Source organism: Rhinatrema bivittatum, chromosome 3 (genome assembly GCF_901001135.1).
Source record: "Rhinatrema bivittatum chromosome 3, aRhiBiv1.1, whole genome shotgun sequence".
NCBI classification, from domain to species: Eukaryota; Metazoa; Chordata; class Amphibia; order Gymnophiona; family Rhinatrematidae; genus Rhinatrema; species Rhinatrema bivittatum.
The window spans coordinates 247,100,364-247,126,432 of record NC_042617.1 but is presented as its reverse complement, the minus strand read 5'-3'; the positions used below and the strand labels follow the sequence as shown (position 1 = coordinate 247,126,432).

Below are 26,069 nucleotides of genomic sequence, written 5' to 3'. Positions count from 1 at the left end.
GTAAGTCGATGGCACAGTCGAAGGACCGATGCTCCGGCAGAGTCTCCACCTCTCTCTTGGAGAACACATTGGCTAAGCTACTATACTGAGGCGGTAACGATAGGGAGGTGCTGGCCAGCACCAACTGTGGTTGTGATCTAAGTCGAAGGCAGGTGGAAAAGCAGTCTTTTCCCCAGACTGTAATTTGCAGGGTTTTCCAGTCAATGGTGGGTGAATGCTTTTGTAGCCAAGGAAGCCCTAGTACCACGGGATGAATGGACCTCTCGAGAATCAAGAAGGTCACTTCCTCTTGGTGAAGAACCCCGGTCCAAAGTGTTACCGGGGCAGTGCGGGAATTTACCCTTCCTGGGAGAGGGTCTCTTTGGATGGAGGAAATCCACAACGGTGGTGTATGGGGTATCATGAGTAGTTGCAATTGGTGGACTAGCTTGGATAGGATGAAGTTCCCACCGGAACCTGAATTGACAAGTAGTAAAGGTACCCCCGGAAAATTGTAATGTAACAGGAACCGTGTATGGAGGAGCGGGATTGATACAGCCTAGGGTCAGCCCTCCTGTGACACCTAGGCCAGGGCGTTTCCCGGACATTTGGGACATTGGGCCAACAGGTGTTCTTTGCCTCCGCAGTAGAGGCATAAGCCGAGCCTCCGTCGACGCTGTTTCTCTTCAGTTGTCAGGTGGCTACGGCCTAGCTGCATAGGCTCCTCCCGGCATTCCGGCGAAGCTCCAGACGTTGTGGGCGCAACTACTGGATGAGAAAAAGTTGGAGCCAGGAAACAGAATGACAGCCTGGTTTATATTCTTTAGCACATTGCTGTAAGTGGCAGCCGATCCGACCTGCCAGTTCAATGAGTGCCTCGACGTCGTCCAGAAGCTCCCGTGCAGCCAACTCATCCTTTATATGGGGGGACAACCCTTCCAGTAAGATGCCATGCAGGCTATCCTCACGCCACCCTAGTTCAGATGCCAAGGTGCAAAATTCCACTGCAAAGTCAGCCAGAGTGTGTGAACCCTGGCGAAGGTTAAGCAGTTCAGTAGTGGCAGTAGACTGGCAGCTCAGTTCATCGAATACTTGGCAAAATGTCCGGACAAACAGAGGTAGATCTCCCAAAATGGAATCTCTGCGCTCCCAAAGCGGAGATGCCCATGCCAGGGCTTTACCATCCAGTAAGGAGAGGATGAAAGATGTCTTCACTCGATCCGTCGGAAACTTCTGTTCCTACAGGGAGAACCTTATGAAGCAGTGATTCAGGAATCCTCGGCACTGCTTGGATTCCTCAGCAAATCAAAGTGGAGCAGGCATGTGAGTCACGGGAATCAGAGCTGCTGGGACCGCTGGAGGAGGGGCGGCTGCCCCAGGTTCAAAGGTGGAATCCATGCGAGTTGCCAGGCGCTCTACAGCGGCGGACAAAGTCTCTAGACACTGTTGCTGCTGCTACTGCCGAAGTTGTTGAGCCAGACCCGGAATAGCCTGGAGGCCAGGTAAGTCCACAGGGTCCATGGTCTTTGCAAACTGTTGAAGATGTGGACCCTTGAGCCGGAGCGAGAGATGTTGACCGCTGAGGAAACCCCTCAGTGGGACTCGTCTCCGGGAGGTGGCAACAGCGAGAAGAGGACTCACAAGATCTGGGTCCGAAGAATCAAACAGGATGGCCCTCTGAGGAGCAGGTAGCCTATAAACGAAGAAGAGCCCCCGAGGAGTGGGTACTCGGAGCGTTCACCCAGCAAGATAGGAACCAACCTCTCGAAGAGACAGCGTAATCCAGGCAGAAAGTCCGGGGCATGCAGCAAAGAGACGAACAAATGGTCACAGGAAGATGCTGGAGGCACGAAGACACAGGAGAAGCTAGAGGCACAACACCGAAGCACAGGGTACGCAGCCTAGGAGCAACAGATGAAGTCTGTTGCAAAGACCAAGAAAGAAAGCAGCTGCAGGGCTTAAATACCCCTCCTGTGGAGACGTCATAATCCGACGTCATAATCCAGAGCCGGTTTAGCTCTCCCACCGCGGTCCCTTTAAGAGGCGGGACTTCCCGTGGACGTGCGCATTGAGGGAGGCCCCGATGCTGGCCGTGAGAGACTCGCTGCAGTCGCATGCTGCCCGGCATCCCAGCGTGGGAAGGAGGCCGCCGCCGCCGCATTGATAAGGTAGAGAGGGCAGACGCGGCAGACACCCTAACAGTCCCTGTGTATATTGTGTATGTATATTTTGCCGGTCAATTAACTGCCGTGGGATAAAACGGATGCTCATATTAAGCGTCCGTTTCCTAACCCTCACACAACCCTGTTTCTCACAGGACAAGCAGGATGGTAGTCCTCACATATGGGTGACATCATCAGGATGGAGCCCAGTCACGGAACACTTTTGTCAAAGTTTCCAGAACTTTGACTGGCACCTCCTGGGTATGCCCAGCATAGCACCAACCCTGCAGCCAGCAGAGGTCCCCCTTCAGTCTTCTTTTTTCCACGCAGCAGTAGCCACGCGGGTTAAGGAGCTCTTCAGAGATTCCTGACAGGAATTTTTTCTCACGGAACTTCATCAATATTTTCAAAAAAATTGTGCTCCACAGGGGTCCCCTTATCGATATCTTTGCTCCGCGGTCGAACGATAAGTTTTTTACCTGCTTGCGGTCGATTCCTGTCAAGTTTTTCCCTCGCGGCCATCGACCGCATCGCAGCTAAATTTTGTCGCGGCCATGGCATCGGGTTTTCATCTGTGCTCTGACTGCACTCGAATGATGTCCATCACTGACCCTCACACGGTCTGTGTGATGTGTGTGGGGTCCGACCATGATGTCCTTACTTGCACCAAATGTGCCCAAATGACACCAAATGTCGCAAAGCTAGGCTGGAGAAGATGGGACTTCTCTTTTGGCCAAAAACCCCGACTCCATCAATAGCTTCGTCGTCTGAATCAATGCCGTCTACTTCACGCCAGCACCGGGAAACTGCTGCTGTCTGACCAGCTTCGACGACTCTGTGGTGTCGACCCCCTCTGTTCCTCCTCAGGAGAAAGACCGAGGAGAACATCGAGAAAAACATCGACACCGCCATCGAAAAGCTCAGGCCACCGATACAGGCAAGCCCTCGGCATCGACGTCATCTGAGCCACCGACAAAGAAATCCCGAACAGAAAAGGCCTCATCCTCTTCTGTCTCTGGATCACCGAGGCGTTCCCCACCTGGACCCTCCGGCTATGCCAGTGCTGCCTCCTACTCCAGAACCGGGTATCCATGCCCCAGGTTTCCGTGAGGAATTGGATCAGATTATCCAAGAGGTCATCGGTAAAGCACTCCAGGGGTTCAAACCTCCATCGATACCGGTGCCGGTTTCTGCTCCAACCACTGATCCAATACCCATGGCGCTTGCACCGCTATTGGCAAGAATGTATAAGTTATTCGGTGTCCTTCCACCGGTGCATCCGATGGAACCGATGGCTCCGATTCCTTCATCACTGATACCCTTGTCATCGGAAGAAGAAAAAGAAGAATCACCGATCTCCATTCCGCCCTCTGGAGTGCTACCACCGATACATCCATTGATGCCATTGATGCCTAGGCCTGGACCTTCTGGAATAACACCGTTACTCCCTTCTGATGAACATATGGGAGCTGGTGATGAGCCTTACAATCCCTGGCCCGATGATTCGTCCCAGGATTCAGATGATTTACCTTCACAGCCCTCTCCTCATGATGAAAGGAAGCGTTCTCCTCCAGATGACTTGTCCTTTATCAACTTTGTTAAAGAAATATAGAAACATAGAAATGACAGCAGAAGACCAAACGGCCCATCCAGTCTGCCCAGCAAGCTTTCACACTTTTTTTTTTCTCATACTTATCTGTTACTCTTGGCTCTTAGTAACCTTTTTTATTCTATTTCCCTTCCACCCCCATCATTAATGTAGAGAGCCGTGTTGGAACTGTATCTAAGTGAAATAGCTTAATTAGTTAGGGGTTTTAACCACCGCAATAAGCAAGCTACACCCATGCTTATCTGTTTATCCAGACTATGTAATTCAGTCCTTGTTGGTTGTTGCCTGAATATAGATTCACGTTTCTTCATTCCCCCCTGCCTTGAAGTAGAGAGCTATGTTGGATGTGTGTGAAGTGTCAGATTTTCTCCCCTGCCGTTGAAGCAGAGAGCTATGCTGGATATGCATTGAAAGTGAAGTATCAGGCTTATTTGGTTTGGGGTAGTAACCGCCATAACAAGCAAGCTACTCCCTGCTTTTTTGTGAATTTTTTCTGTCGGGACACACCTGACACATGGTTCTCACATGCGTGACACACTGACCCATGATCGTCACGGGGCTAGATGTAAAAGTACAGTTTGCATCCAAGGGAACCCCCCTGACCCACAATAATGGATGTAAAGCAGAATTATGACATTCCCCATACAACTCACCCTACAAAAAAGATATTCTGGTTCTGGTGTCATCTCGGTAACAGCAACTCAAACTCCTTCTACTTCCAGGCTCAATAGCTCTACTTATGAAAAGACAGCAGTTTACCACCAATGCATGTCCTCTTGAGAAAACACAACAAATAAGACTGATAAAACTCTTACATGCTAGTAAAATATCTCATCTCGGTAACAGACACAGAACCGACCTAACATACTCCCAGTATCTGTAGTAATGCACATAAACTAATCCGCACACAGTTACACCTGTATTATGGAATACACTCAAACAGGAGCAACCCTATCTATGAAAAGGCAACACTATAAATATTAAATCAGGCTCTAAAAAACCAATACACCTCTTATTAGGAAAACAGAACTAGCAAGCAGCTATAGATCCCCACACAGAAATAATTGTAAAACTATACTAATAAGCAGAATAAATGTTTCAAAACAGCTATGAACAGAATAACATCCAACAATTAAAAACTCATAAAAACTATTACAAATTCTCCAACCAATAAAATATTTCAAAAAAAAAGCAGACACATCACATAATATTAAATAATTAAAATGTCAGTCAATCAAGAAAAATAAACTTTAAAAAGCCACCTTTACTTACCCCCCCCCCCAGCAGCTCTCCTACTCCTCTTCCATGCAGGCCGTAGCACACTGCAGAAGCAGCAGTAGAGGCTAAGCTCTATACTCGTGGTCCTCTTCCTTAGTGCCCATGTCTCTCACACAAGCACCATACCAGTCATGCCCCCATGACCAGTTTCTGTCTCTCACACACCAATCATCTCCCAGTCGTTGACACACACAGCAGTCACCTTCCTGAACAGTTTCTCTCATGCCATACACACACACAGGCTTCCCACTCCCGTGTTCTTACATATACGGGCTTCACACTCTCATAATCACTTTCCCTGTCTCACACACACTCACCAGTCTCTCACTCCCATGCTTGTTCTCTCCACATGCACAGGCTTCTCATTCCCATAATCACTTTCTTTCTCTCACACACACACAAACACACACCAGTCACCTGATCTCTCTCATGCATACACACACACAGGCTTCCCACTCCCATGTTCTTTCAGATATACAGGCTTCTCACTCCCATGCTGTGTCTCACACACACCCAGGTTTCTCACTCCCATGCTCACTCTTCACATGCAGAGGTTTCTCATTCCCATAATCACTTTCTCTCTCTCTCTCTCTCGCACACACACACCAGTCACCTGATCTCTCTCATGCATACACACACACACACACACAGGCTTCCCACTCCCATGTTCTCTTTCAGATATACAGGCTTCTCACTCCCATGCTGTGTCTCACACACACCCAGGTTTCTAACTCTTCACATGCACAGGCTTCTCATTCCCATAATCACTTTCTTTCTCACACACACACACACCAGTCACCTGATCTCTCTCATGCATACACACACGCGCACGCACACACACACACACAGGCTTCCCACTTCCATGTTCTGTCTTACATATACAGGCTTCTCCCTCACATGCTGTGTCTCACACACACCCAGGTTTCTCATTCCCATGCTCACTGTCTTCACATGCACAGGCTTCTCATTCCCATAATCACTTTCTCTCTGTTACACACACATACACACACCAGTCTCTCTCTCATTTCCATGCTCGCTCTCCACTGCACAGGCTTCTCATTCACACACACCAGTCTCTTTCTCTCACACACACCATCACCTTACCAACCAGTCTCTCGCTCTCATGCATGCACACACACACAGGCTTCCCACTCCCATGCTCTCTCTCACATAATCAGGCTTCTCACTCCCATGCTTTCTTTCACATACACCCCCACAACACCAGGCTTCTTACTCCCATGCTTTCTCACATACCCAGATTTCTCACTTCCATGCTTTTTCTCTCTCACACACACACATCAGTCACCTCCCTGACTAATGTCTCACACTCTCACATACACATCAGTCATCTCTTTGAGCAGTCACTTTCATTGTCTCTCACATATACACATACATCAGCTCTCTGACCAGTTTCTCTCACTCACACACATACTCTCAATCACACACAGGCAGGCTGGCTGGCTGCTTCTCTCTTTCTCTCACTCACTTCCTCTCCCCCCGCCCCTCCCCGAGCACAAATGGTAGCTGCAGCAGCCTCCTCCTCCAGCCCCCGCAAACCAAGAAAATAGAATCCCATCGGCCGCAGGAGGCTCATGCTGCTGTCTCCTTTCCCAATTACTGTCTGCTTCAATTGCTCGGGGGCCGATGCTGCAGCCACTGCTGCTATTTTATCACGTGGCACGGCTCTTCCTCCTTCCCGCGCACCGCGTATCACTTCCTGTTCCGGGTCACGGGGGGGGGGGGGGGCAGGTGCGGGAAGAAGAAAAGGCCAGCCACAGGTGCGACAGCTTCTTTTAGCACTGCTGCCGTTCCCACTGGGCTTGAACGTGTTGATAGCCCGGCGGCAACGGCAGCAGGGAAGAAAGAGCAGCGGGAGAGACCGGGAGCACGTGACACACCAGCCAGTGCTTGGCGACACACTAATGTGTTGCGACACACCGGTTGAGAAGCGCTGCATTATACTATCCACTTCTTTTCCAGGCCCCTCTCAAACCCAGGAGAATGGGCTCTGTATGACTGTAAATGTGCTCTAGCATTTTATCTAGACCGTACAGCTGCCCACAGGAAATGCACTCAATTGTCTGTTTCCTTTGATCCCATCAAATTGGGCAAACCTGTGGGTAAGCAGGCTCTCTCCTCCTGACTAGCGGGCTGTATTTCCTTTTGTTACTAACAGGCAGGCATTCCGCTTCAAGACCGTGTTAAAGCACACTCTGTCAGGGCCATGGCAACATCAGTAGCGCACCTACGCTCGGTGCTGCTTGCAGACATCCGTAAGGCTGCTACCTGGAACTCTCTCCACACCTTCGCAGCCCATTATTGTTTAGACAAGGCTGGCAGACAAGATTCCATCTTCAGCCAGTCTGTGCTACACAACTTATTTGCGAGCTGAGGTAGCAACATCCTTCCGCCAACCCGGTAGGGTTCAGGATGCCCTCTACCAAATTCCACCCCAGTTCTTGTGCCTGTTGCACGTCTTTGGATACATTTGATGCATTGCTCGGGCATCTTCAGCTCGGTACTCACCCATATGTGAGGACTACCATCCTGCTTGTCCTGTGAAAAAGCAGAGTTGCATACCTGTAACAGGTGTTCTCACAGAACGGCAGGATGTTAGTCCTCATGAAATGCGCCCGCCACCCTGCGGATTTGGGTTCACTTACGATTTATTTTATTTTTTGCATGTACTTTTACTATAAGACGAGACTGAAGGGGGACCCCTGCTGGCTGCAGGGTTGGTGCTATACTGAGCATGCCCAGTAGGTGCCAGTCAAAGTTCTGGAAACTTTGACAAAAGTGTTCCGTGATTGGGCTCCATCCTGATGATGTCACCCATATGTGAGGACTAACATCCTGCTGTCCTGTGAGAACACCTGTTACAGGTAAGCAACTCTGCTATTCTGGGTGCCTGATGCCAAGGACATGCTAGGGACACACAGTTTCTCCAATTGCTTCCTTTTTAATGCTGCAGTTCATTAGCATATTTCATCACATGCCCAGGAGAGGTGGATAGGCGCATGTTAGGAATATGGGCGCTCAATACAAGTACCCGTTTTTAGTGCGATTATATTGCATCGGCCTCAGAGTCAGTGAACTCCAGGCCCTAGTGATTTATCCATCTTATTCTAAGTTTTTTTTTGTTTGGTTTTTTTTTATAAGTTGTTTCTGTGCACAGATCCTAAAGTAATGTTGGACTGCCTCTTTAATTTAGTCAGTTGTCCTTCCAATATTCTTCACCATGTCACATATCTTCTAAGAGGAACAAGTGTTGCACAGTTTGGATTGCAAGAGAGCCGGGCCTTTGATCAGGATTGGAGTGAAGCCTTTAGAAAGTCCACCTAGCTTTTTGTTGCTTTTTGCCCCATAAATATGGAAATGCTGTTGCCAAGCACATCCTTTCCAATTGGCTCACACAAGGGTGGCCAACTCTGGTCCATTAGAGCTTCAAACAGGGCAAGTTTTCAGGCTATCCACAATGAATATGCATGAAATAGATGTGCATGCACTGCCTCCATTGTATGCAAATCTATCTCATGCATATTCATTGTGGATAGCCTGAAAACCTGGCCTGATGGTGGCTCTCGAAGATCGGAGTTGGCACTCTTGGTCTAACAGTTTGCACCTCTGTCTGTTATGCCCAGACTGGCCTGCATCTGGAAGGGTGTGTCAAAGCTTATATTGTCAGTCATGGTGATTTTAGTAGCCCACCTAAAATCAGCCTTTATGAAGGAGATTTGTAAGACATAGTTATCGTCATATATTCACATCTCACTGTTGCTTGAATAGGGACTCCTGATATGATAGTAGATGCGGCCAGGCTGTCCTATAGAGTCTCTTTGAGGTGTAGGACCCAACTTCATCCCCCCAGGGCCCATTACTTTGGTTTCCAAATAAAACAAAGCAAAATAATAAAATGACCTGTTGCACCAAAAATAGTTTCCCCTTTTTCGTTTGGGAAATCTGTAACTAGGGATTCCCCATGTGTGAGGACTTAGCATTCTGCTTGTTCTTGGAGAAAGCAAAGTTGCTTACATGTAACAAGTGTTCTCTGAGGTCAGCAGGATGTTATTTCTCACAAAACTCTCCTGTGGCCCCTTGGAGTTGGTTCTCCGGGTTCCTTTAGCTATTGTATAGACTGAAGGGGGGTCCCATGTGATCCGGTAACATGGTCATGTCCCATGTGTTTTAATGAGCATGCTAAAATCGTCTAGAAGCTTTTAAGTAATCTTTGCACAGTCAGGCTTTGTTGGATATTGGCGCCCATGTGTGAGGACTTATATCTTGCTGTCCTCGGAGAACACCTGTTATAGATAAGCAACTTTGCTTTTCAATAACATTTGATATTTGTATTTACAGTGAAACCCTGCCTCAGACTCAGATGCAAGATGAGGATATCACAGAAGATGAACTTCGTCTTATTGAAGAGAGAGAGTCTTCCATCAGACAGCTCGAGGTAAATAAATGACAGAGGCTACAGTCACCTTGTACTTAAAGTTAGAGAAGGTTAAAAAAAATACAGCATTTCCCATCTTTAACAAAGAAGCTGTCAGCATAATTACCAGATAATTTACCAGTACAGTCAGCTTTGACTTAGATGACCATTGTTTAGCTCAGTGAACAGCAAAAAAACCTGCGGGTGAAGACATGTTGCAAACATCTTAGGTTTCATAATGCCAAGACATTACCTCAGAGCAGTGCTGCTGGGAAAACTAAGAGCAACTGTTCAACAATTGTTATTTTTGAAGTGAAATGCTCTACGTGGCTCTGCTTTTGACACAGGAGCAAATGTGTAGGCACAATAGATATGATGGTAGATTATCCTGTATTTTTATTTACAAAGAACAGATTAACAATGAAAAAGGAAAAGGAAGTACATAAAACCGGTAGAGCTTAATAATAGCAGATAGAGTAAAGATAGGCAACAACAATATAATGATTTTGTAATGGCATATACTCTTTAGCCCAGTGTGATATCTTTCAGCCATATAGTAATATTGTAATTTTCATAAGTAAGCTGGAGAAAGATTTTTTTGTTTTGTTTTCGGCCAGATTGCTTCCTACCTGTGCTGAGGCTCCATGAGATTTTATTTGCAACTGCCTGGCAGTTTTCTACATTAAAATTCCTCTCCCCCCCCCCCCCACCCCCACCCCACCTGCCAGCCCAACTCCCTTGAAGCCCAGTCATTGCCGCGATGATCTTCCAGCGGAGAGAATACAGACCATGGTTCCCTCTAGGACTCAGCACAAGTGCTCTTTAGAGCCAGCTAATATTTGTTGCTGCTGAGTGACAGCCACTCTGTCCGCTGGGGAAGTGTGAGCCCTGCCGAGCAGGAACAAGGTCTGGGAATCAAATCCTTTCTGCCAAATGGCAATGCACTGCAGGCCAAGTCAGAACAAGACTGTCACTTCTTAAAATAGATTTTCTAGACTAAATATTCAATATGTCATTTAAATTGAGAATTGAAATATATAAAAGAAAATGTAGAAATATAAGATTATCTTCACTTTTACAAAGGATATTTTTCACACATATATTTAAATTTTCCAGAGCATGAAGAATTTTATACAAATGATACTGTGGCTTAATTTTGCTAATAGCGAATAAAAACACACACAAAAAAAAACAGATCAGTAGACACTGAGAGAGTTATTTCATATTTTCTGCCTCTTAAAGTTACTTAAGTTGCCTTTTAAATCTGTATTGCGTGCCTAATATAAAAGTACTCAGTGTGAACATCAAGGATAACAGATTAACAAGCAGTTCCACCCAGGACTTAAGGAGCATACTTTCTGGGATAAGCACAAGTCCAAAGCTCATTTCTCTTTTCATAGTGCTTGACTTTTACATATAAGACACAAAATTGTTTGTCTTTTGTTTTTGGGGGGGGGGGGTTTTAGACTTCACACAGGGGACAATTTTACTTTCAAAGAGAAAGCTTGTAAGGACTTTTGCTTTGAAAGGCACTGTGGGTATAAAATACATGTGCGGGCACTTAGCACCTGCTTTTTGGGCTGGTGGAATTTTGCTGGAAAAATTTGCATAGAGATTTGAGAACAAAATCTACGCACAAACATTTCCTCCCTTGACCCAAACGCCCCGAGAGAGCCTTCCCTCAGTGCGGCAGAATGTGTGTGTGTGATAGAATAACATGCAGACTTCTAGCTGCATTGAGGATTGGCAAGTTTCAGACTGGCAGTTAGCACAGGTAAAATGCTTTTTACCTGCATAAATCACTTTGAGAATTGCTCTCTAAATAGTAAAGTCTTATGTAGAAACAAAGCATAGCAGACATGGGGTTAATCCACACTTTGACTGACAGCAAGTAATAGTCTTAAAACCAATATGATAAGATTTATATTAGGTAAATATTTTTTGAGCAAAAGACTTCAGCTTGCTAAAATCAAATGATTATCATTTAAAACAGGTAATAATAGTTCTAGGTGGATTTTGAGAGGTTTGAAATGAGTTCTTTCAAATTCAAAATCAAATGTATGGTTACATTGTCCTCTTTAAAAGTAAAACACACTTAATAATGCTTTTAAGAATATCTCAAAAAGCCAGCTGGCATGACAACAGATTAAAAAAATGTAGGATTATTTATTTACGTTCCCACACAAAAAGCCAACATTTTTAATTGGTAGCAAAACCATCATCAGGCTGACTGTTACAACAAACACCAAGCCTTTATATCCGCAGTCCCTAGAGAAAGTCCACCCAAAACCCCAGAGCTAAATCTTTCCTGAACTCCTGGGGATAGCCAAATATACACAATCAAAACTGAAAAGAAACCTGCAGCAACAAAGAATAATTAGAGAAAACAACAGCATAATGAAACTAGAATCTAGAAGACCCATGAACACGCCACTGCTTAGGACCCTTTGGCCATTCAGCACGGTTACAGTCAGTGATGCCCATTGTAATTAAGAAGCAAAGCATAACCCGCTGTATTTTACAAGAACTCAGTCTCAGCCAGGGGCCAAGAAGGGGCTTTCCTTAGCTCATTGTTCAGACTCTCTACTTGGAGATTATTCAAAAAGAGGCCAAGACACAATCATAGAGAAAATAACATTATAATTATCAATTTTTATATAGAAAAAAAAAATTGTCTTCTTCACATCACATATTAAACTTTTGGTAATTTATAGCCAAAAGAATAATTCTACCAGGACTAGTCTTTTTTTTTCCATAGTGAGCCAAATCCCCCAGCAGCTGCTCATTGCTGAGGGAAGGTGGTATTCTGCATATGGTAAACTGCCCTGCTGATGTGGAGAGAGGCAGAACAAAATGCAAAACATCCAAACTGCAATAACTTTATTTGTAAAGTACTTTGAACTCATAAGCACAACTGTATTGTTCATTCTGAATGCTTAGTTAATATTTTTATATGCTACCACCTTACCTAAACCCGAGGCAGAGGCTTTCACACTCATCAAATCTCCAGCCAGAACTTGCAGTCTGTGCTTGTAAGCTAAACTTTTCACATTTGTAGTTACTGTAACTTTCCCCTCTCCAAAATCAACCCCTATTGCACCGGGCATGCTGACAAAAATTCCCCAAACCACAAAGATTCTAACTGAACACAGTAAACAAACAAAACTGCAAAATTAAACCAACTCAGAAATCACAGAATTAAAACTAAGAAAGCAGCAAGAGTACAGCTCCTACTCCACTTTCCCAATAAGGGGCCACCTCCTCCCATGGTCCTCAAAGTGAGCGCACTTGAGGAGAGCTCTGTTGTCTGAGGTATCTACCTGCAAAGTATTTAAAGTTTTAGCTCACAGGCTTAAATCACAGAAAGGTCAGCTCAGCATGCTATGTACTGAAAACGCTAGCTGAGACTCAGGTTATTATTGAAGTCGATACTGAGCAAACTAGGGAGTGGGGAAATGACCCAGGTAAGTTTAGCCAGATATTCAGAGGAACTTAGCTGGGTAAGTATTCCACTGATTACCCCCAGCTAATGTTACTCAGTTAACTTTAGCACAGTGATTTGCCAACCAGATGTACTCAGGTAGTTATATCCTGCTAGCGGTGAATATTGATGCCTGCTGGATAACTTTTGGCCACACCCCCAGAATGCTCTCACATCCTGCTTCTCTTTATCTGGCTAAATTTTGGCTGCTGAAAGCATCTGGAATTTTAAAACTGGATTTGTCTGAACGACTAAAAGGCTACCTGGATAAACCAGTTTGAATATCAACCACATAAAAACATGACAGGAGAAAAAGACGTGGCCCATCCAGTCTGCCCATCCATCCAATTAATTTAGCATTATAGTTCTCATTACTTCCTTAGAGATCCCCTGTTTTTATCCCATGCTTTCTTTGTCGCCACCACACATCCACCACCCTCTCTGTAAAGAAATATTTCCTAAGATCACTCCTTGAGATAAGGATTTTCAACCTTATCTCAAGACATCTCGTTCCATTGAAAAAGGCTCACCTCCTGTGCATGGAAACCTTTGAGATATTTAAATGTCTCAATCATATCTCCCCTATCTCACGTTTCCTCTAGGATATACATGTGTAGATCTTTAAGTCTTTTCCCATATGCTTTAGAACAAAGACCACTGACCATTTTAGTTGCCATCCTATGGACAGTCTCCATCCTGTTTATATCCTTTTGAAGGTGCCGTCTCCAGAATTGTGCACAGTATTCCAAGTGAGTATCTCCTCCCTTTTTTCTGCTGACCATACCTCTCCCTATGCAGCCAATAATCTTCTGGCTTTTACCATCGTTTTATCAACCTGTTTGGCCACCTTAAGATCATCAGATACAACTACCCCAGATCCCACTCTTCCTTTGTGTTTACAAGAATTTTACCTCCAGTACTGTATGTTTCCCTTGGGTTTTTGCATCCTAAATGCATTGCTCTCCATTTTTTAACATTACATCTTAGCTGCCAGACCTTAGACCATTCCTCAAGCTTTGCTAGATCCCTCCTCATGTTTTCCACTCCTTCCTGGCTGTCCACCTTGTTACAGATTTTGGTATCATCAGCAAAAAGACAAACCTTTCTCGACAAACCTTCTGTTATGTCGCTCACAAAAATATTGAAAAGAATCAGTCCAAGGCCCGATCCCTGAGACACACTGCTAATAACAACCCCTTCCTCAGAGAAAACTTAAGAGAAGCTGGAAAGTAGTCAGGAAAGCAAACATTCAGATAGAAGAAAAAATAAAAAATATGGTAAAATGGGGGAGCAAAACTTTTTTTTTTTTTTTTATATAGGTTAGTGATAGAAGGAAGTGCAAAAGTGGTATTGTGAGGCTCAAAGGTGAAGGAGAGGAATATATAGAGACTGATGAGGAAAAAGCAAAATTGCTTACAAATATTTCTGTTCCACTGGAGCCAGGACCATACAAAACACAAATAAGATTGGAAGAGAGGTAAACCTCATTCGATTTTCAGAACAGTGTGGTCGTGAGGAGCTATCTAAACTTAAAGTCGATAAGGCGATGGGACCGGATGGGATATATCCGAGGATACTAAGGAAACACCTGACAGCTCTGCTGACTGATCTTTTCAATGCTTCTTTAGAGTCTGGAGTTGTTCCAGAGGACTGGAAAAGGGTGGATTTGGTTTCTATTCATAAAAGTGGAAGTGAGAAGGAGGCTGGGAACTACAGGTCTGTTAGTCTGACTTCTGTGTTGAGCTGAAAGAGAGGATATTGCAATTTTTTAAATCCAATGGATTGCAAGATCTGAGACAGCATGGTTTTACCCAGAGGTAAATATTGCCAGATGAATCTGATCAATTTTTTTGGTTGGGGGACCAGAGAGTTGGATCAAGGGAGAGCGCTAGATGTAGTGTACTTGAATTTCAGCAAGGCCTTTGACACAGTTCTGCGGAGAAGACTTATTGGTATGGATCCTAGAGTGACTGACTGGGTTAGAAACTGACTGAGTGGGAGGCAACATCCTTAATATTAGCTAATACATTAATATACTGTAGTAGATGATGGCAGAAAACACCAGCTGCCTCATCCAATTATTCCTGCCCACCCTTTGAGGATGTATTCTACCTGCCAGCTATAGAGCGAAACCACTTGTAAGATATTGCTCCTTATCCAGGCAGTTTTGTCATCTTTCTCCTTTTCACTCTTCTGTCTTGAGCAGATAAACATACAAGATACTCCTATTTACTTTGCACTCAGCACCAATCCCTTCCCATTTTGAACCACCAATCTTTATAATTATTTAAATAGATATCAATAATTGCATGGCTATTGCTCAAGCATCCAGCCTCCTAGTTTCCCTGCATAATTTGCCAGACAGATCTGGCTAAGTGAGCGCCTGCAATGCTGCTTGGACTTTGAGATACTACTGTACTTGCAGCCTGTTAGACAGACCCAGTACCTAGTTAATTCTGTCATCGCAACCTGCCTGACAGACATAGTTGCCTTTGTTTCCACCAGGACTTTTAATATTCCTTATTACTTCCTTGCTATTCATTCTGGCAACACTAATTGCTGAGTTGTTCAAGTAGAGCACTTTAAAATTATGTTGCTAGGTCATGCTTCTGCTATCTCTTCAATTATTTTCAAGAAGGGTTTCTCTGTGCTTATCCCATGCCCTCTTAAAGCATGCTGCTGTTCTAGCCTCCACCACCCACTCTGGGAGGGGTTCCATGCATTCACCTCCTGTTTTGAAAAAAAATGTTTTTACTGACATTGCTCCTCTGAGCTTCATATCAAGACCGCTTGTTCTAGAACTTCGTTTCCATTGAATGTTTCTATCATGTCTCCCCAGTCTCCTCTCTTCTAGGGTATATATATTTAGATCCTAAAGTCTCATCTCATAGGGCTTTTGGTACAGACCGCACACCATTTTGCTAGCCTTTCTGAGGACCAGCTTCAGCTTGTTTATATTCTTTTAGAGGAATCTGCAGTTTTGAGCAGGCTCAATATAATCGCATCCTGGAGCAGTTCTAATTTGGCTTTCGAAAATCTCTGAACATCGAGATTTTACTGCTGTCCTGTCCAGATGTGGTTTTGACAGTGGGCAAAGCCTTGATATATCGCCAGCGTTCAACACTGTCTGTCACACAGTCTTAGTCAGTAGATTGATTGAATTTGGTATTGATGGAGCTGTGTTATCTTGGTTTTCATCATTTTTGACTAATAGAGTCTATCTTGCATCTGAATATTCTACTTGGTAGCCACTACATACCAGTGTGCATTGTCCACTACCCTCTTCAATATGGATTTAAACCCATTATGTAAGTTGTTTGCTGGACTCTGCTCAGGATATTGAATCTTTGCAGACGACATCCAATTTTTTATCTTGCTGTTATCAAATTGGAACAAAACATTTTAATCAGTTTCTTTCTGTCTAGCTGCAGTATGTCACTAGCTGACTTAATATCTTGGCCTTAAATTTACAAAAAAACTGAGGTATTAGTACTACAAGATCTGACAAGCTTAAGATTACTGAGACATTCACTTTTCAAAAATCAGCCATTACTATTTCTACTAAGGTTAAAAGTTTAGGTGCGCTGCTTGATTCATACCTAAAAATGTTGCCACAGATTAAGGCTGTAATCAAGACTGGCTACTATAAATTACGCCACTATGACCCATATTATGATTTCAGAAATTTCGTCCTAATTCCTAATATCCATGCCCTGATTTTACTGACAGTAGACAACTGTAATGCTTTGCTTCTTGGGTTACCAAAAAATTCTCTTCGTGCTGTCCAAGTGTTGAATTCTACTGTAAGATTTGATATCTGGTTGCAGTCAGAGGGAGCATATCACTCCTGTGTTGCAAGATCTGCATTGGCTTCCAGTTGCTGAACGTATTGAATACAAAGTTTTACTGTTAATTCAAAAGGTTTTCTAGATTCTCCATTTTCCTCGTCAGAAATTTATTTTCTTTCATTATTAAACCATTTTGATTATTTAATTTTTTTATTTCTTGAGAATTGCTTCCAATTTCCAAATCTCTCTTTTTATCATCACTAATTATTTTATTCACTTTTGTTTCTATCTTTTCCATATTTTTAACTATTGGTTTTAATTGGAGAGATACGTTTTTATCTAAAACAACAAGTGTTTCCCATATCACCTCTAATGAAAAAGTATGTGGTCTCACAATAGGTATCATTTCAAATTTCTCACTTTCTAAAACAGATTCTTGAGATAACTCCCCTCTCATAACTGCCCCTTCTGAACCACTACAGGAACCTCAGATGTTTCCAGAGGACCCTCCATGTCATCACCCTTTCAGATCTTGAAGTAGCAGGATTTTCAGGGGGTACTCTACAATCCGGGGATAAAGAGATTTCAAGGTCACGAAGGTTTGCATTGCCTTCTTGCATTCCTTCAATCGACAATCCACCCAGAATCATGGGAATCCTTCTGATATGGGCATCCATAGGGCCCAATATCGGACTAGCTGGTTCCCCTTCAATAACAATTCTCTCTCTTGCCCTTCGTTTCCAGGCAGAGTGAGGCATAATAATTAAAAACAATCAAAGAAAAAGAAGGGGACTTAGCTGAGTTGATCGTCTCACCTTTTTCCTCACGTGGGGTCTTTGAGAGTATGCAGCCTCTTAGTCAAACCAAAAAAGAAGAAGAATTCCTTGCGTTCCTTGCGATTCCCTGCGAAGCCCGGCAAAGCCTGATAACTGCGCGCCCTTGGCAGCGCGCCGTCATCGGCTGCGCACCGCAAGCAGCCCGCTGTTATAGGGCTGTTTCCGGGTCCGCCCTCAGCATCAGAATGGTCACGTGGCACAAGAAAACTTCGGGGCACTGAGGCTCCTCTTACCCCGGCAACAAGTATGAAAGGCAGTCCTTCCCCTCTCGACCCGTAGGGAGAGTAAAACAGCCCGCTGTTATAGGGCTGTTTCCGGGTCCTCCCTCAGCATCAGAATGGTCACGTGGCACAAGAAAACTTTGGGGCACTGAGGCTCCTCTTACCCCGGCAACAAGTATGAAAGGCAGTCCTTCCCCTCTCGACCCGTAGGGAGAGTAAAACAGCCCGCTGTTATAGGGCTGTTTCCGGGTCCTCCCTCAGCATCAGAATGGTCACGTGGCACAAGAAAACTTCGGGGCACTGAGGCTCCTCTTACCCCGGCAACAAGTATGAAAGGCAGTCCTTCCCCTCTCAACCCGCAGGGAGAGTAAAACAGCCCGCTGTTATAGGACTGTTTCCAGGTCCGCCCTCAGCATCAAAATGGTCACGTGGCACAAGAAAACTTCGGGGCACTGAGGCTCCTCTTATCCCGGCAACAAGTATGAAAGGCAGTCCTTCCTCTCTCGACCCCTGGTTACCTGTTTTTAATCACGTTTTTAGCTAGTCTGTTCACAGTTGCTTTTGAAGAGAATACTGACAGGCTGGGATCACTGCAAAGTTATGTATACTGTGACATCAGCTTGCTCCTTCTCCATCTGCTGGCAGGGGAGCATGGTCCTACTGGTCCTGAGTCCATCTGTCTACACTAAGAAAAACGAAATTATCAGGTAAGTCATTTCTGCATTAAAATATCTCAAAGGTTTCCATGCACAGGAGGTGAGCCTTTTTTCAGTAGAAAAGAGGCTCTCGAATGAGGGGTCATAAGATGAGGTTGAAAGAGGGTGAACAAGAATAATTTTAGGAAATATTTCTTTACGGATAGGGTGGTGAATGTGTGGAACAGCATCTCAGTGGAAGTGGAGGTGATAAAACAGTATCTGAATTTAAAAAAGCATGGATAAATACAAGGGATCACTGAAGAAAGAGGAGAATTTTAATTATCTTAAATTAATTGGACGTGGACAGACTGGATGGGCCATACAATCTTTTTCTGCAGTCATGTTTATATGTTTCTAATAGTTATCTGGATAATTTTACTTAGCTTTCTTGCACCCCAGCATATTTAGTATGGATCTCCTTATTGGTAGATTTCGCACTTAGATGAATAAATAAAGAGTTTGAAAACTGGATTCCAGAGTGTTAAATTTAAACTTGCTTGGGAGATTGTTGCTCAAATTAAGCTAATTATGATCTTCCTCTTTAATCGCTTTACTATAAATATTGAATATGGAGGCAATGAAGACGCATCAGGCAGGTTTCATGGCAGGCAGGAGAAAAGGGCCGAGCACTCCCAAGGGTGCTTTTTTTATTGTACATTCATACAAAGGCAGATGATGTGTCATCACATGATTGGCTCCTTTCCACATAGCAACAGACGTGACTCTACACTATTGGCTTGGCTCAGGGAGTGTGTACGGATCATTTCATTGGCTGCTGAATTCTATACCTCCTGTCTTTGTCCTGCCCCTGACTAGGGGCAACTAGCTTTTCTTTCAGGCAATCAGGGTTAATTATAAGCTAGAGAAATACATTACAGTCAGGTATCCTCTCCTAGGCAGAGAGGCTTAAGCACAAGTAATGCTTTATTCAGCGCATAGGCCAGGGAGAAGGGAAGTTAGTGTCAAACCCCTAAATGGCCTGCTGGCAAAGCTCATAATTCCCACAATAAACATTAAAGAATTATTGTATCAGCAAGAATCTGGTATGTTTAATCAAGTCTCAATGAAAAAGCACAATTGTTTAGATTGATTTTGACAAATGTTTCTTTACTACAGACTGATATTATGAACATAAATGAAATATTTAAAGATTTGGGAATGATGGTGCATGAGCAAGGAGACGTGATAGGTAAGTTTTTGTTTTATGGAGATTTGTGTATCTTTTATATCTACTGTATAAATAAGATAGTTAATATATGAGAGATACATTGGGAGGATAACTTTCAAACAAATTCACAACGGCCTATATGCATGTGTATTGCCACAAGTAGATCTACACAAATATTTTATAACCTATGCTTATGATATAAGTGCATTTTATAAAATATGCGCATCTCCACCCCACAACGTACCAGTGTTATATAGGCTTACGTGCAAATAAATGCAATACATTGAAACTATATATATCAATGCAGCAAACAACATGTACATTACCTACCTATTTTAAAAATATACATGCGTATATTTTCTCCCAGTACAAGCAGGATGGTAGTGCTTGCACTTGGGTGACATCAGATGGAGCCCAGCACGGCAAACTTCTGTCAGAGTTTCTAGAACTTTCACTGGCACACTGAGCATGCTCAGCATGCCCCAGTCCACACGGGGTCCCCCTCAGTCTTTTTTTCCTCAGAACTTTTGTCTCATGGTCTTGGAGCTCGGGTTCTTATTCTCTGGAAAACTTCAATTTTTCAGCTAATTTTTTGCCTTGTTCCTGCGCAGGTCCTTGTCAGTTCTCCCTGCCTTTAGTCAGTCCTGCGGCACAATATGTTCTAGTTGCGTGGTTGGTTCCCCGTAGCAGTGTTTTTCAGTACCCACAGGCCATCAACCATTTGCCGGCCTTATTTTTTGATATGGCGTTGGCAAGTTTTCATCTGTGCCCCCAGTGCCCTTGGACTGTGTCCATCACGGATCCACACGATGTGTGCATCCTATGCCTGGGGGTAGCCCACAATGTTTGGGGGTGCCGGCTTTGTGATCAGATGAACTCTAAGGGCCGGCGGACCTGCCTCAACAAAATGGAGAAGCTTTTCAGTCCTGGCTCTGGGGTGGCACTGGTGATCCAGTCCCTCCCCCGCTCAGATTCTGGAGAAGTTATATGCCTCGGGTCTGCTGACAGGGAAGTCTACATACCTCTGTCATTTTCAATGTGAAGAAAAAAAAAAAAAAGATTTTTCACAGCAATCTAACAGCTGACAGCTTCGGGGGAAGGAGCGGGGAGTTGAATACCTTCTCTTCGCCGCTCACAGCCAGGCCGTGTATAATTTCAGCAAAACGCCGGACGACATTAACAACCAGGACATAATAGTACATCCCCTGATGAAGGATCTTTGATTCGAAACAAGGCCCTGTTGGGATATGGACACATAAGAAGATACGTTTTGGGAATTGATTTCATGTCTCCAGCCTTTCGGCTAATATTTGAAGAGTGTCGGCGTTTTTGGGAGAAATTCGGCGTTTCGAAAGAAATCTAGTGCTATAGTCAAAAGTAGTTAGTAGCTTTGACCACAATTTACAAGATAGTCTTGACCTAATACATGCGATTTTAAATTTAAATATAGTAAGCACACAATTAAAGCATATCACATTAATACTACACGCTAAGCATAAACATGAAATAATCACGGGTGGGAGGAGGTTGGTTGATGATTAAAATTATAAACACCGTTGGATGCGGTGACATATGAAATTATATGAAATCTTTCTCTTTTCTCCTCAAAAATTTTTTTGTTTCTTTTATGCTTAACTCAGACATATATACATAAACTTTGATTTGACACACTCGTCACATGAGTTGATTTAGACGCAATAGATTTGTTGAGATTCAGTATAGGAGGTGATATCATGTATGAGGAAAAACTCCTAGACATTTTTCTACTGATTTTGTTCTCTTACATAAAGCTTACGTTGCCAGCTTACTACAGCCGGAAGACCCACCATCGGACTCCCCTCCTGCTAGGGTTCCTACAGGCCCTCCACCTGTTAAGGTCCCTAGGACTGCTCCAGATCAGGGGCCCAAAACCCTGGATGCTCAGGGAGCGAATCGGGTTTGGATGATTCCGGGGGTGCCTGCCCTTCTGGATCCTGCTATTCTGCTGCCTCAGTTCCTGGACCCTGACCCAGATGCAGATATTCTTTCTCAGAATCCTCCGGTGGAAGGGGAGACCCACGGGTGCTACACCTTTTCCAGCGGGAAGAGCTGGATCCGCTCATTCCCTATGTTTTAGCCAAGCTGGGCATAGATGCCCCTTCGGAAGAAAGTAAGAGTGCCTCGACTTCTGGCAAAGTGGACCCGGTCCTGTCTGGTCTGAGGGCCCCTCCACGCACATTCCTTTTTCATCCGATGCTGATGCAGTTACTACTACAGGAATGGGAAGCTCCGGAAGCCGGCTTACGAGTGGGTAGAGCTATGGACAAGCTCTCCCTGATCAGTGTTTAGAGATGCTCAAGGTCCCTAAGGTGGACGCTTCGGTCTCCGCTGTCACAAAGAGAACTATCCTACCGGTAGTAGGAGTGACTGCTTTGAAAGACCTTCAGGACCGTAAATTCGATGTTTATCTCAAGAGAATCTTTGAAGTTTTGGCGCTCAGGGTTCAGATGACTGTCTGTAGCAGTCTCATGCAGCGGGCAAGCCTCAGGTGGGTTCAACAACAACTCAGCACCCAGGACCTCCCGGCCGCAGAGGCGGAACAGGTGGAGCGGCTGGAATCCGTGGTTGCATATGGGGCTGATGCCCTCTATGATCTTCTCAGGGTGCAGGCCAGAGCCATGGTTTCAGCGGTGTCGGCCAGGCGCCTACTTTGGCTACAGAATTGAGCAGCAGATTCCTCTTCTAAATCACAGTTGGGCACCCTCCCCTTCAAGGGTAAGTTGCCTTTTGGTGAGGACCTGGAACAGCTTATTAAATCTTTGGGTGACAACAAGGTTCATAAGCTGCCTGAAGACCGCCCTAAACAGTCCAGGTCCTTCTTTCCTTCGCACGCTCATTTCCGGAGGCAGCGCAGGTACACCAAGCCACGGGGAGCGGTCCAGAAGAATACCTCCACCAGATGTCAAGCATGGTCTCATTCCTTTTGTGGCAGATGCCCCTTCCGTAATGGTAGCCATCAAGGACCCACCACAAAGTCCTCACAATGAGATGCGGTCAGCCCATTCCTCCATTCTCAACTTAGATGGACGTCTGTCCCTGTTTCTCGAGGAATGGGCCAAAATTACTTCGGATCAGTGGGTCTTCGAGGTAATCGAAAGAGGCAACGTGTTAGAATTTGCTCGGGATCTCCAGGACTGCTACTTAATCTCTCCCTGCGGAAGTCTGAAGTGTCCAGCAGTGTGCCAGACTCTCGTTAGGCTTCAAGAGCTCGGTGCCAACGTCCCAATCCCCCAGGAGGAACAGAGGTCCAGCCAGTATTCCATCTACTTCATCGTCCCCAAAAAGGACGGCTCTTTTCAGCCTATCCTGGACTTCAAGAGAGTCAACAAGGCACTCAAGGTTCCCCATTTTCGAATGGAGACCCTGAGGGCAGTGATAGCGACGGTTCACTCAGGCGAATTCCTTGCCTTTTTTGACTTGATGGAGGCCTACCTTCACATCCCGATCCATCAGGAACACCAGAAGTATCTTTGTTTCAATGTCCTGGGTCGGCACTTCCAATTTCGTGCACTCCTGTTCAGTCTCGCCACCGCCCCTCGCACGTTCACCAAGGTCATGATGGTAGTGGCGGGCTTCCTCCGCCGGGAGATAGTCCAACCTTACCTGGACGACTGGCTCATTCGGGCAAAATCAGAGAAGCTCTGTGCGATGGCAGTCCACAGGGTCTTGTCAGTCCTCTCCTCCCTTGGGTGGATAGTCAATTTCTCCAAGAGCAACCTCAAGCCCTCTCAGGTCCTGGAATTCCTAGGTGCATGCTTCGACACTCGTATGGGCAAAGCTTTGCTGCCCGAGGCCCAGGCACTCAAGCTCATGGATCAAGTACAACATCTGTTATCTCTCTCGGTGCCCATGGCCTGGGACTATCTCCAGGTTCTGGGCTTTATGGCTTCAACTATAGATTTGGTTCCTTGAGCCTTTGCGCATACGCATCCTTTACAGAAAGCTTTGCTGTCCCGCTGGAAGCCGGTCTCAGAGGAATTTCAAACTCCTCTACCGCTCTCCGACTCTACCACCACCAGCATGCAGTGGTGGCTCTCACTCACTCACCAGTTGAAGGGGATGCCCCTACAGACACCCCAGTGGATTGTTGTCGTGACAGATGCCAGTCTTTCCGGCTGGGGAGCAGTATGTCAAAATCAGTCTACTCAAGGTCAATAGTCCCCAGTCCAATCCAAGTGGCACATCAATGGTCCAGAGGCCTGAGTGGTTCACCTGGCACTCAAGATTTTCCTACCCTTGATCCGCCGCAAAGCTGTGTGAGTCCTCTCCGACAATGCCACCACTGTAGCTTACATCAATCACCAGGGGGGCACCAGGAGTCGTCTGGTGGCCCTGGAAGCCAGCAAGCAACTCTCCTGGGCAGAGCGCCACCTAGATCGCCTGGCAGCCTCTCACATTGCAGGGAAGGAGAATATTCAAGCCGATTTTCTCAGTCATCAACATCTAGACCCCGGAGAGTGGGAGTTGTCCGAAGAAGCAATGGATCTTGTCATGCACAGGTGGGGACCTCCCCAATTTGATCTGATGGCCACCATGTGAAATGCGAAGGCTCCCAGTTTCTTCAGTCGCAGAAGGGAGCACTACTCGGAAGGCGTGGATGCCCTGGTCCTGCCCTGGCCTCGCGGCATCCTCCTCTACGTGTTCCCACCCTGGCCTCTGGTAGGAAAAGTACTCCGAAGGATAGAACTTCATGTGGGGCTAGTCATCCTCGTGGCATCAGAATGGCCCTGGAGACCATGGTTCATGGATCTGATGAATCTCGTGACAGACTGTCCTCTTCCCCTCAGCCACTTCCCAAACCTTCTGCAGCAAGGTCCTGTATTCTTTGATCAGGCGGATCGCTTTTGTCGAGCGGCCTGGCTTTTGAGCGGCGGTGTCTAAGGAAGAAGGGTTATAAGGAGGAAGTTATTTCTACACTGTTGTGGGCACGTAAGACTTCTACCTCTCTCGCTTACATTCGGGTCTGGTGAGTGTTTGAGAATATGTGTGCCGACTCCGGAGTACCGGCATGCAAGGCCCCGGTGTCCCAGGTCCTCTCCTTCTTACAAAATGGTCTCTCCAAGGGTCTGTCTTTCAACTCCTTGTGGGTACAGGTTTCGGCTCTCTGTTCCCTTTTAGGGCGGGTCGATGGTTATGTGGTGGTGGCCCATCCAGATGTTGTTCGTTTCCTCAAGGGGGCTAAGCATTTGAACCCACCCATCCGGATTACATGTCCATCATGGAGCCTTAATTTGGTACTTCGTGTCCTTTGCGAGGTGCCTTTCGAGCCCCTCCAGCCACGCTTAAGGATCTGACCCTTAAGACAGTGTTTCTAGTCTCTATTTGTTCGGCCAGGAGGGTGTCTGAGCTCCAAGCCTTGTCTTGTAGGGAGCCCTTACTCCGTTTTTCTGATTCGAGTGTTTCTCTTAAAACAGTCCCTTCCTTTTAGCCAAAGGTCATGTCCTCCTTACATGTCAATCAGTCAGTGGGGTTCCCTGCCTTTTCTCCAGAGGATATTGCAAGCATACCCGGCGGAGATCTACGGCGCTTTGATGTAAAGAGAGTTCTCCTGCAATATTTACAGGTTACAAATGAGTTTCGAGTCTCAGATCACTTGTTTGTTTTGTGGAGCGGCAGAATAAGGGGAACAAGGCTTCTAAAGCTACCATCGCGCGATGGTTGAAGGAGGTGATTGCATTGGCGTACATCTGTCGGGGCCGGACGGTTCCAGAGGGCTTAAAAGCCCATTCTTTGTGTTCACAGGCTACCTCTTGGGTGGAGAGCCAGTTGGTTTCTCCACAGGAGATATGCAGAGCAGTTACTTGGAAATCTTTACATACCTTTGCCTCAGTATCATCGTCTCTATGTTCAGGCGCCAGTTTTTGGTTCCTTCGGCATGCAGGTGATTTGAGCGGGACTGTCTCGGTCCCACCCTAGTTAGGGAAGCTTTGGTACATCCCACTGACTGGACTGATCCGGGTATGTACAGGGAAAGGAAAATTGGTTCTTACCTGCTAATTTTCGTTCCTGTAGTACCACGGATCAGTCCTGGTTGCATCTACCTGCGATACGTCTGCTCAGAAACTTTTCATTCACAGATTTGAGGAATGTCTACTTCATTTCAGAACTATAAGGCACCGGAAGTATCTACTATCTAAATACATATATAAGAGCGGTTCTCTGACTTGTTTGAAATTCCAATTACAGTTTGGGTTTTACAATTTTTACTTGCTTGATCTTACTCTGGTTAAAGTTTTCAGCAATGTTTTCTCTGCTTTGATAATGTTTATACTGAAGGGACGCAGGGTGAGCACTGTCCTGATATAGGATACCCTTTCAGTTTTTCTCTGTCTCCATCTGCTGGACAGGAGGCTCAACCCACTGTCTGGACTGATCCAT

General features: G+C 45.4%; 1 protein-coding gene across 3 annotated transcripts in view; it reads left to right on the top strand.

The window, feature by feature from the left end:
- STX7 (syntaxin 7) overlaps positions 1-26,069 on the top strand; it is a 127,538-nt gene that overhangs the window by 85,037 nt on the left and 16,432 nt on the right. For all 3 annotated transcript variants that reach the window (XM_029594409.1, XM_029594408.1, XM_029594407.1), the window contains exons 7-8: positions 9,385-9,481; positions 19,601-19,673. In XM_029594409.1, the coding sequence (XP_029450269.1) occupies positions 9,385-9,481; positions 19,601-19,673 (170 nt within the window). The remainder of the gene's footprint in view (positions 1-9,384; positions 9,482-19,600; positions 19,674-26,069) is intronic.